General features: G+C 38.7%; 1 protein-coding gene across 14 annotated transcripts in view; it reads left to right on the top strand.

Moving 5' to 3' along the window:
* Window positions 1–12538, top strand: part of nedd4l (NEDD4 like E3 ubiquitin protein ligase) — a 62411-nt gene that overhangs the window by 43173 nt on the left and 6700 nt on the right. For all 14 annotated transcript variants that reach the window (XM_074618266.1, XM_074618267.1, XM_074618265.1 and 11 more), the window contains 8 exons: window positions 1167–1364; window positions 2747–2824; window positions 6276–6330; window positions 7559–7617; window positions 7963–8028; window positions 9649–9878; window positions 11684–11805; window positions 11974–12044. In XM_074618266.1, the coding sequence (XP_074474367.1) occupies window positions 1167–1364; window positions 2747–2824; window positions 6276–6330; window positions 7559–7617; window positions 7963–8028; window positions 9649–9878; window positions 11684–11805; window positions 11974–12044 (879 nt within the window). The remainder of the gene's footprint in view (window positions 1–1166; window positions 1365–2746; window positions 2825–6275; window positions 6331–7558; window positions 7618–7962; window positions 8029–9648; window positions 9879–11683; window positions 11806–11973; window positions 12045–12538) is intronic.

Here is a 12538-nt window from a genome sequence, read left to right as displayed (position 1 = left end):
TTACGAGATTGCAGGAGGAAGTCTGTGGATTAATTAAAGCCGTCGTTTCTCTTGTTAAAAATCAGATAACGTGATAATTAATGCTAAAAGAAGAATGTGATGGGGGGGAAAACTCATTCGCCTGAGCAACTTTAGTTTGTGTAATGTTGCTTTAGAGGTTTATAAGATGCCAGGAATGGTTGCATTTCTGTAGATACATGGTTTCTGGAATAATTATGGCTGTCAATCGATTAAAATAGTAAATTGCGATTAATCTCACATTTTTTATCTGTTCAAAATGTACCTTAAAGGGAGATTTGTCAAATATTTGATACTCTTATCAACATGGGAGTGGGCAAATATGCTGCTTTATGCAAATTAATGTATATATTTATTATTGGAAATCAATTAACAACACAAAACAATGACAACTATTGTCCAGAAACCCTCACAGGTACTGCATTTAGCATAACAAATATGCTCAAATCATAACATGGCACATGGCAACAAAAAAAAATTGCGTTAACACGTTATTATCGACAACCAAGGACACCTTACAGTACCAAACAGAAATACTCAAACAGAGCAAAACAGCCAAACACGACAGAAACACCAGCAGAGCAAACGGAAAACAAGAGATAGAATTGTGGTATAATGTGAGCAAGGGCTCCATCTATTACCAGAAATAGATTCAGGAAGAGTTTTGGTAGTTTAACAGTTAATAATCTTCTCGTTTTTCTTGGCCTTTTACACCCAGGGATCCATGAAGGAGTGGAAAATCATTAAGCCTCAGAGGCAATATCCAGGGAATCAGTAAAAGCTGAAATGTGTTGAATTGTGGTTTGACATTTAGACTGACATCTTGACAGGCCCATGGAGTACGCAGTACGCAGTGTAGGTGTTGATCGGCTGCCTCCTTCTTCACATGGGAATCAAAAGAATTTACCCCTGCCTTTCTCAGATATGATATTGTGGTGACGATGGAGATGGTTTTGCTTTTCTAGACTTATTCAGTTTTTTTAACAATACCAAGACAGACTGGTTTCCATCCTTGTTATTGTCTGTTGTGTTTCAAAGCATCAGTGTTTTTTGTTTCATGCTGTCAGTAATCCACATTCAACTTTAATCCTCCCATCTTTAGTCTAATGGGAGTGACAATATTATATATTTTTCCATTTTGGTTCCAGGGAGCCAACAACATCCAGGTGCGGAGGGCTGTAAAAGACACGTTTTCCAACCCGCAGTCTCCCCAGCCGTCCCCCTACAGCTCACCCAAGTCACAGCCCAAGACGCAGCAGAGCTTCCTGCCCCCAGGCTGGGAGATGAGGATAGCCCCCAACGGACGGCCTTTCTTCATCGACCACAACAGCAGAATCACCACCTGGGTGAGCTAACACACTGTAGTAACAGGGGTTTTGAAATATGTCTGAAGGGTAAAGCTTTATTTTACACATCTGTAATTTCCTAACAATTTCCTACTACGTTTCCAGGAAAGAACGATGTTATTTGGTAATAATTATAGGGAACTGCTTGCATAAACTCAAGCACAAGGTCAGCCGACAAGCATACGATGCAGAATATACGAAGACATATGAAGTTTCCAATAACAAATGAATAATGAATGAGTATTTACTTGGGTTTAAATTTCAAGGAAATTCCTCTCAATCAACATCTGTGTAGAAACTCAACTAAAATGAAATAACTCCTACACCTTTGTCTCTATTTTCCTCATAATTAGTACAAATGTACCTAGTTCTTCCCATGAAACCTGCTAAAATAAAGTGTACAAAGCAAATGAAGCTATAACATTGATAGGAGTGGTTTATATTTTGTGTTTCTGCACGTGATTATGAGCATTATTTTCACAGTTCTAGTTATTAAATAGACACTAGAATTCGTAATAGTCTAGGGTAGTGGTTAGTGTTGATCTTCCAGGATCTTGTAGTGACACCTGGTGGCGTGAAAGTCAACTTGACAATTTTTAGGATTGAGCTCTTCAGACTAAAAGAGTTGTGTTGTATTAACCAATTTGTGCCCAAAGACTATATTTAGTATGATAAGGAAAAAATGCCACATTTGTTCTGATTGGTCAAATGTCTTGAAATTTGGTACGAACATACTTTAGGAAAGCATCTAACAGTATAGCTTTGGAATTTTCTAGATCACATGAAAAATCTAACTTTTATTAATAGTCAAAGACAATACTTTTGAAAAATGAAGAAAAATGCTAACATTGTGTTTATTAAATGTTTTTATTCTGCATATGTGTGCATATCTTTGACATGAAAAACCACACTTTTATTAATATTCAAAGTCAGGACTTTTGAAAAATTAGGAAAAATGCTAACATTGTGTTTATTAAATGTTTTTACACTGCATATGTGTACATATCTTTGATATTCAACTTGTTATGAGTGCATAGATACCAAATACTTGATTGTGCTCCTTGTAGTTTCTGAGCTACAGACATTTTCTTATCATACTATATCTAATATTTGGGCACATGGGACTACTGTTGTTTCCTAAAATAAAATGCAAAAAAACTCTTTTGTAAAAACAGTAGTCTCATGTGCTCAAATACTAGATATAGTATGATAAGAAAAAACTCACTTTTCAGCCAAACGATATGACCAATTTTGTAAATTTCTAAAAAATTTAGTTGTGGGCACAAATGGGTTAATTCTTTTTTTTCTTCTCCCTGTTTTGAAATAATGAATTTGAATTTCTGAATGTCTTCCTTCCCCTCCCTCTCTCTTTGGACAACCAGGAGGACCCCAGGTTGAAATATCCAGTCCATATGAGGAGTAAGAACTCGATCGAGCCTGGCGAACTTGGTCCTCTTCCTGTAAGTACACTCACAATTAGACCAACTGCATATTTAACCTGTGGCCCGCATCAACCCTCATACGTCCCAATAACTGCTCTGGCTTTGGTCACTCATTTACTCACTCACTAACTTGCCAAGATGTACTTGTTATGCGTTTCTTAAGATAAACTTTGAATGAGAAATGATATTTATTTTCATGTTTTTGTTGTGGTTTTTTTTGTTAAAAAAATAAATTAACTCAATGCTGCATGTTTAAATCTGAGCTATGTGAATGAAGTGGGAAGATGAGACATGATCTTGTGATCACACTGTATCAGAAATTTCCTTTTTAAGTCCTGTTAGAAAAAGAGGGTGTCAGTGGGAGAATGTAACTGGCGAGGATGAGAAAGCAGCGAGTCTGGGGGCTGAGTGAGTGAGAATCCCTAATTAGGAGGTGTCTGCCACCTGCACTATTATCTGTGTGACAAAGACAAACTCCCAAACCAGTGGGCCAAACGTTACCGTAGGTAGCTGTTGAATAATCAAAGCTTCATAGGTTTGTGTGATGTGTGCATGTGTGTGTGTTTCTCTCTCCCTCTTTCTCTTTTCTCTCTCCGTTCTGGTGGTGCTACTTCTTCTACACCTGGCCATGTCTGTTTGGCAGAACCTACTAGAGGAGGTTGGTTGGAGCCTCCCTCCCTCTGCCTGCCTACCTGTCTGGTCCGGTCCAATCTGGTCAAATGCCTGCAGACAGCCTTGCGCTTTCTTTATATTTCCTTTTTTCTTCTTCTCTCTCTCTCTCTCTCTTTCTTTCTATCTTTCTCTCTCATGACCGGCATGGATGGACTGTACCTTCCCCCTTCCTTTTCATCAGTATTTTTACCCCATTTCCTCTCTCTGTGCGCCCCCCCTCCTTGCACCTGTATCAGTGTCTGAGGCACAGATAGACGAGTCGGGAAAGTGGAACGAGGCGAGATGCTTTCGATAGAGAGGGAAGGAGAATGAAGGAGGAGAACACGGTTGAATAAAGGGACAGAGGGAGGGAGAGAAACATGTGTGTTAGAGGATTGTAATCAGAGTTTTTTCAATCTGGTCTATCCACTCACGCAGTAGCAGCATACGTAGAAACACCAAGCTGTTCTCATACACCGTTCGTAGCTACGTATACCTACGAAAAGTAATGGACTGTAATTCGTGTATATCCCACCAAATCAATTTGTATGTAATCCACGTGATCGTGAACCAGGAAGTATAAAGAGGGAGGAGGTCGGGGTACAAAAAACATGAGACCGGTGTTCGTACCCCGTGTGAAACCATGAAGTCAATGTCGATGTATTTGTCACGTAACTTACATGCTTATGTTACGTCACTTCCGATGTTATTTCAACCCAAACCACCATCTTTTCGTAAACGTAACTAAGTAGTTTTTGTCATATAACTTCCGTACTTAAGTTATTCCGTAGGTATTTTAACCAGAACCATGATCTTTCCTAAGCCTAGCTAAGTAGTTTTGTCACGTAACTTCCGTTAAGTTCGCCCAGGAGACCGGTGTTCGGAGACCGGTGTTCGGAGACCGGTGTTCGGAGACCGGTGTTCGTACCCCATGTGAAACCGGAAGTCAATATTTGTCACGTAACTTCCGTACTTAAGTTACCACTTCCGGAGTTATTTTAACCGAAACCACAATCTTCTCCTAAATCTAACTATCATAAAACTTCAATTGAAAGCTGAACCTCAATTAGACACCAAGTCCATTTTACTCACCGGCTCTGGCTACTCGTTTTGACAAATAAACGCAGGTCTCAATTAAACGGCAGGTAACTTTTGTCAATATGGACATGTTACACATAGTTGGATCGGTTAGATTCTCCACAATTCACTCGTCCAGTTCATTTTACGGAAACCATGAGCACCAATCTATAATTCATTCAGATTTATGGTGCTGTTGATTGCTGCTAGATCGCCTGTTAGATGCGCGCCTCCCTTTGTGTTTTTTGACCGCAGATGTTGTTTTTGAAAGGATAAACGCAACGAAGGAACAGATATGGATTGAAGCAGAGTGTTTCATCGGATGGAAGCATGTTGTGAATTTTGGAAATAATCGATCTTTCATCGATTTTTCAATAAATATTGACTTTTGGACTGAAGACTGAGACAATTGCAGTCCGAGACGCTGAGCACCCGTCGCTCAAGTGTATGAAAGCGAAGGCACGCAATGTTTCTGTAAGTTGTTCATAATAATAATTAGAATGTCAACATTATCAAGCTTCTGTGCTTCAAACTATTCGGGTACAGCGGTAAACAAGACGAATAAAAAGTAGCGACTCCTTACTTTTAAAGCTGTCATTAAGTCAGAATATGAGTCCATTCCTTCATTATTTATATTCATGTGAATTCCACAACAAAATAAAGGTTCCCCACCTTTCTCTGTTAAGTTTTCCCCCTTTTTCCTTTTTCGGCAGGCCGGCTGGCTCATCACTATTATTATTATATATTATTCAATAGCCTAATTTTTAAACATATAATATTCATAATGGTTTGAATAATCAATTAGGTAGTATTTCCCATCTTTGCTGCATATGAATTTTTTGCAAAAGGAATAATAGGCCCCTTTCCAAATAGGCCGGTTGAGTTCAGTGATTGAAGCAAATAAAAGCCGGGGCTATTAGTTGCAGTTTTTCGGTAAGTAGTTTTGTTGCCTAAACCTAACCAAGTTGATCTTTCCTAAACTTAGTACTTTTTGTCACGTAACTTCCGTACTTAAGTTACGGCACTTTCATAGTTATTTTTACCCAAATCACGATATTTTCCTAAACCTAAATAAGAGGTTTTGTTGACTAAACCTAACTAAGTTGTTTCCTGTGAAGTTTATTTTGAAAATACTGGAGCAGAAACGTGCGTCACGTGTAGCTGGACATTCGTAGGAAAACGCTCAAAAAATGAGGAATACATTTTTGTGATATATCGTACGAACCGTTGTATGAGGATACGTTGAGAAACACGCATACTGTAGGATCACCCTGTTTGACACATTGTCAGACTCGGTCCCTTTCCCCACCCCTTTACTTTCAATCTACTGTTTTAATTGCCTGACTGCTGGTGCCGTACGAGTGTGTGGGTGTGTGTGTGTGTGTGTGTGTGGCCTGTGACACTGTACTGAGTGGTCACCGTGTCAGTGTACTGGTTTGACCTGGTAGTGGTGATTAACCTTTATGTTGTGGTCGTATCCCCTGCCTTGCTGACGTCTCAGACCTTGACTCAAATAGGAGAGAAAATCCTTTCAGTTCCTTTGTGGTGTCTGATTGAGCTTGTAGTCAGTGTTTGGACCGTTTAACAGTCAGACAAGTTCAATCAAACATAACTTAAAAAAGGACAAACTAAAGTGGATGGATTTAAATTACTATTTGAGCATGGCCTGTTTTAATAGTGCAGTCTAATGGGGACTGTGTGCTTTTTCCTCACTCTTCTTCTTCTCTTTGTTTTATTTTAGCCTGGATGGGAAGAAAGAATTCACTCGGACGGACGCACCTTCTTCATCGACCACAGTAAGACGACTCCATCTTACCACTTTCTGTCTCTTCCATGCTTGTATTTGGTCATGCGTGTCTTTTACTTATCTTGTCTTTCTCTTGAGTTACTTTTTATAGTGTGTAGCGGTTGCAGCGCAGCCACAGATTTTTCAGTGTCAGGGACAGCGAAGCACCTCATCCATTACAGCAGAGACTCAGTGGCCGAGTCCTGCCGGTTTAAGATTTATTGTAGGATGGCCTGACGTAGCGCAACAAGATGTAACTAGCTTCACAATTATTTTCATTACTGGTTAACCTGTTGATTATTTCTTAGATTAAGCGTTTTATGTATAACATGTTAGAAACATGGTGAAAAAGAAATGTCCTTTTCATTTCCCAGAGCCAAATGTGACCTCTTCGAATAACTTGTTTTGTCTGACTAAGGGCGCTTTAACAAGCCATAGCCTATTTGGCTAGTCCGAGTCAGAGTGAAGTTGATACTTTTGGTTCATTTTCTATTTAGCCTGGTTCGGTTTCACAGTGCACAAATTTAAAGTGGACCAAATAAAAACATTAGTTGGCTGAAGGGCGTGTATGAAGGAGCGAATTTATCTGTTTAGTCTGGAGAGCTGCCACTTCTGTACAGGGAATTTCAGACTTTGATGTATTGGAGTCAACGTTTTTTCACGTTGACTCGGCACTGATCTACATTGTGCACAAATCCCTTCTCTTCCAGTTTATCTCGAATGACTTTCATATTTTTGTGGACTTTATTTAGCATATTCTGTGTGCTCTCTTCAGCCCAGATGTCAAGCAAACATCGGACTTCTGCAGAAGTTTTTACATTATTTTATTTTTATTATATTTTATTTTCATTTTTTTTTTCAAACTTTGTTTAGAAGTTTGCATTCAAAGGAATGCCCGCACAGGAAGCCTGTGTTTTGGTTCGCTTGGAAACGGATGTTTTGGTACAATTGCTGAGTTCACAACTCCCCAAACTAACCGCACCAGAGTTCGATTTCAAACGGACTAAACGTTGGCTTGTGAAAGCACCTTAAGGGTCCAAAACCCAACGATATTCAGTTTACAACGATATAAAACAGGGAAAAGAAGCAAATCCTCACATTTGAAAAGCTGAAACCAGAATATGTTCCAGTTTTTTTCTTAATAGTTAAAATGTTTCATCGATTATAAAAAGTGCACTAGCTTTCACTGAATGTCTCAGTGAGTTTTTTGTGAATATTTGTGTGTTTGTTTCATCCAGATACAAAGAACACGCAGTGGGAGGACCCTCGTCTGCAGAGTCCGGCTATCACAGGACCTGTGAGTAGCTTCCTCTTTCTGCCCCAACACGACTTCAGAGAGTCTCTTCTAGTTCAACACTGTGCTTCTATCTGTCACACTCCATCAGCAGCCTCAGTGTCTTTGTACAACGAAGATAAAATCACTTTGTCGCCGTGGTTGCCACTCAACACGCCAACACCTTCGAGTGTCACTTCACATATTGTTCTCCCTCGTTGTTGACTCCCCAAGTCACACTCCTCGTAGTTTTTTTGGTGTTTTAACAAGACATGGAAGCATATTTAGTTTTCCTGTTAAAAAATTCACAGCACAAGCCACATGTTAATAAGGGCATCGATGAGTTGTGTTGTTTTTTTGTGTGTGCAGGCTGTTCCCTACTCCAGAGAGTTCAAGCAGAAATACGACTACTTCAGGAAGAAGTTGAAGAAACCGGTAAGAAGTGATTTTTTGAAAGACAGATCTGTCTCAGGTTTCTGACTTCCTGCTGGGGGCACTTTTTCATAACGAAGCTAAATTTGGTAGAAAACCTCATAACTTCTCTAATTTGCTTCTATTTTGATTGTTCTTGATTGCATACTTGGTCACACCGTTTTGACACTGCGTGACTGAGCCTGACATGTTTATCGCATGCTAAATATTCATTGCAATCATTTCACTTTTTCTTCGTGATTAACACTTTTGTAGGTGGAGTACAGAATTAAATGTTAGTGCTGTTTTCTAATGCTGGAATCTAATCTCGACAATAATAGCAGGATTAACATTCTGAGGGTAATACTGTATGTACACTGAGGAAACTGATGTATTTTATTTTTTAGATGTAAAAATTACGTCAGTAGGCGTCCACAAAATAATCGATCCCCTGGACTTTTTTCTGCATGTTGTGCTGTTACAAAAAGAGTTCAGCAATCTGCACTTTACATTGATTGATTTGTTTATTTGAGTGTCCTGCACCATTTGGTGCCCAGAACTGGAGCTGCAGTCGTGCATTGCAATTGGCTCAATGTCGGCGAGTGCAGACCAGATTTTTACTACACATTGTGTTGTACATCAAAGTTATGATGCGTTGTGACATTTCCTCTTTTAAACCCTCCTTGATAACAACCAGGATGGCCACATGACCAGTCATAACATACAGTTCCACAAATTCAAAGAAAGAAAGAAAGACAAAAAGAGAAAATGTCAGGACATTCAAGTTCCCTAACAAAAATGTCTTATTATGATGGATAAAGTGTTCTTTGTCTTATTTTCCATGCATTTTCTATAAATCTTGCTAAGGCAAAAGTCTCCTCATTAAAGGACCAACTCAACATACAACCTTCAGACAATCAAAACAGATCTGGGTTCCTCAATTGAATTTTTTCAAACAGATGAATCCTCAATTCACTGTACATAGGACAATGGAACACAAAGTGAAACTGATCCTCAACAACACCAACAGTTGTCAGCGGTAAGGTTCCAGTTCTTAACTGAGCACAGAAGGACCTTTGCCCTCTCTGTAGATTCAATTTGATGTAAGGTTCAGTGTAGTAGTCGTTCTCTTTGATTTAAACAGAGTTTCCAAGCTTTGGCTTATTCCATATCTCATCCTTCCATTGTTTCTTATGGATGTTTAGTAGTTTTCGTTTGACTATATTTATGATACACTGACAATTATTCCTGAAAATGAAATGTAAATCAGAAAGAGAAAATATCTGCTCTGTCCCAGTTAAAGATCAAATTTGGTCAGCCTTTCCTCAGGCAACTAGTTATGTATACATTGTTACGGAGACCATAGAAGGACAAAGATCTACAAAAATCATCATTGAATGATTTACATAAAATTAGTAGAAAGTGAAAATGTTTCTACACAAGCTTGTTGTAAATGACATATATAACGATATTGTATTTAAACTCTTTAGTCAGTAGTGTGTACACTTCCTGATTGTCTTTGATAAGTCTAAATGAATTAGTCGTCTTTGTATCAAGCTCACCTTACCTGACCCCTAATTTAATCACACACAGTATTGTTTTTTTTATTTGCATTAAAGTGAGTTCTTTTTTTAACTATTCCAGGCTGACATCCCCAACCGATTCGAGATGAAGTTGCACAGGAACAACATCTTTGAGGAGTCGTACCGTCGAATCATGTCCCTGAAGAGGCCGGATGTTCTTAAGGCTCGGTTATGGATCGAGTTTGAGTCAGAGAAAGGACTGGACTACGGCGGCGTAGCCAGAGAGTGGTTCTTCCTCTTATCGAAAGAGATGTTCAACCCCTACTACGGCCTCTTCGAATACTCCGCTACGTAAGTTTGTGTGTCTGTATGTTTGCAGCCATGGAAAAATCCTTCTCTGCTCATATTTTTTGGTATTGCTTTTTCCACAAAGTGGAGTAAGAGGCAGAGCTGCCGTATTGTTTCCCTATGAGACCTGTTAAAGTTTCCTTTTACTTTGATTAACTTTTCCTCTCATTGAAAAAGCCATCCTGGAACAAACGTTTCCCACATACAGCAAACGTTAGGATAATTAAAGTGACGTGTGTTTTGTTCCTTTTTCTTGGCACCATCATCAATAGATGATCACTCTGTTGATTCTCTCTCTTTCATGCCATGTAGGGCAAAGGTAACAAAATATAAATAATACCAAATCGACATTTAAAAATGAACCCTTCCTTTAATTAAAAGTTTGTTAGATTTAATAAAAAAAATAAGAGCATGATTAAAACTTAAAAAAACTTTTAAATTAAACCACATTGTGATTATTCATTCAGCAATTTTTAATTATTTAGTTTTAACATCATTATGCAGCTGCAATTAAAATGAAAAGCCGATGCTTAGCAACCACCTTGAAGTTTTCTGTCTCCACTGGGTGCACAAAAGCACTCTTCCAAAATTGTTGACCTTAACTATGCTCTTAAAGTCACACAATTGTTTTAGTGAAAACAATATAATGCCATGTGGGAATGAAATGAGATGTAAGATGCTCGATAACAGTGGCAGCGTCTGTGGATCATGCAGGGGTTTGTTGCCATGTTATAGAGGGAAAATATGATATGTTTTACATAATATGCTATAAAAAAACAAGCCTTAAGATTTCCCCTCAGCTGCAAACAGTAGTTGATCGACATAGAGCGGTGCAGGGATGATGTATTGTTGTTGGCCAACCAGGAAGTCGGCATCGCCCTGGGTTCCCCCGACTAAAAGTCAATGGGATTTTATCCTTGATGACGTTTAGTAGTCTCATTTAGCCACTTGTTAGCAACCGCCTTTTCTTTTTTAAGACACGGAAAAGTTTCAAAATTCACAAGTGAGGTATTTACTGACGAGACGAGGGAACCGGAAGTGCAAAAATGCTAACTCATTTCTTGTTTTTTGGACTCATTCCTGCAGCACTCTATTATAGAAGACCAGAATTTGCAGGAGGAGCAGCTACCTGGCATAAAGCACTATGGATATCATAAAAAAATAAAATTTCTGGATCTCTTGTGAAATGCGCCACTTTATAAAGTCAAGATTATATCAGTGAGGTAATTAATGTTTGTTAAATTAAATAAAGTCAAATTTGTGTTCAATAATCAGGCCTTTTGCACCTCAATAAATCCATTTTCTTCATTTTTTTTTTCTTATCTTGCAGCTACTAATAACACTGAAATTTCAGTCGCGATATATGTATTCTGTCACTAAAAGGGACAAGGAGAAATTAACCCATTGGTACTACTTAGGGCTGCGAAATAATTCAGTATGACAATTTATCGCCTTTCAATTGAATCATATCGCAATTAAATCATATAAGATATTGATCATAACAAGCACATACTAAAAACTTCTGAGAATATCGGATCATTTTGCATTAAAGTTCTTAATAAAATGTGAAAATACTTTAAATTAGTGAAGTATTTAATTCACACAAGTGTATGCAGAAATAGGCTTTACCCTGTGGTTATTTCATCTGGACTATTTATTTATTGAATAACCAGAAAACATGCTATATTGTGATATATATATATATATATTGTTATCGAGATATGAAATGACCTATATCAGGATCATAGTACTACTGACTGCTCTGAGCATTAATGAAACCATTGAAATGTCTTTCTCCCTCTGTGCAGAGACAACTACACTCTCCAAATCAATCCCAACTCTGGCCTGTGCAACGAGGATCACCTCTCCTATTTCAAGTTCATTGGACGTGTGGCAGGAATGGCCGTGTTTCACGGGAAACTACTGGATGGTAAGCTGCTTGATGGTGGATCCTGTCTTTGATATTAGAAATGTAATGACGAGAAAAATCTATTTTGTTGACATTCTTATGTGTATTTTCAACACTTTCTTTGACGTTTCTAAGCTTTTTTTCTGCACACGTAAAGGTACAACACGGTGTTGTTTTCTGCTTTCTTAGGTTTTTTCATCCGACCCTTCTACAAGATGATGCTGGGAAAACAGATCTCCCTTAAAGACATGGAGTCTGTGGTAAGATCTCATCTAAATTATTAAAGGTTGGGTCGGTAATGCCGAGAAATGGAAAGAGTACACCTGAGGCCTGTACTACGAAGCAGGATTTGCGGTTAGCGAGGTAACTTCAGGGTTAACCCTGGGTTTTCCGTCGTACGAAGGTGGTTCACTTAATACCGGGGTAGATCGCCATGGTAACTAGAGCTGAACATCTAACCTGCTCCGGAGCTTGGTGCGTGGATCGTATGATAGTACTACACAAATACAAAGAAGTTTAAGTCATAATCCAGGCTGAAATCAACACAGTTTGAACTGACAAATGCAGGAGGGACAGCTGGCTGTATGCTGTCGGTGTTCACCGCTTTGAATTGTGTTTTTAGATAGATTTTTCTCCTGCTCTCAAGTCTGTTTCACACCGCCGGAGACGGGGACGCAGCTGAAATAGTCACGCACGCCACAACCTTGTCAAAGGTCACAAAGAAGTTTGGTCTATTCATCCATTACACAAGATA

Source organism: Sebastes fasciatus, chromosome 19, assembly GCF_043250625.1.
Source record: "Sebastes fasciatus isolate fSebFas1 chromosome 19, fSebFas1.pri, whole genome shotgun sequence".
Lineage (NCBI taxonomy): Eukaryota > Metazoa > Chordata > Actinopteri > Perciformes > Sebastidae > Sebastes > Sebastes fasciatus.
This window is presented reverse-complemented; position numbering and strand designations above follow the sequence as displayed.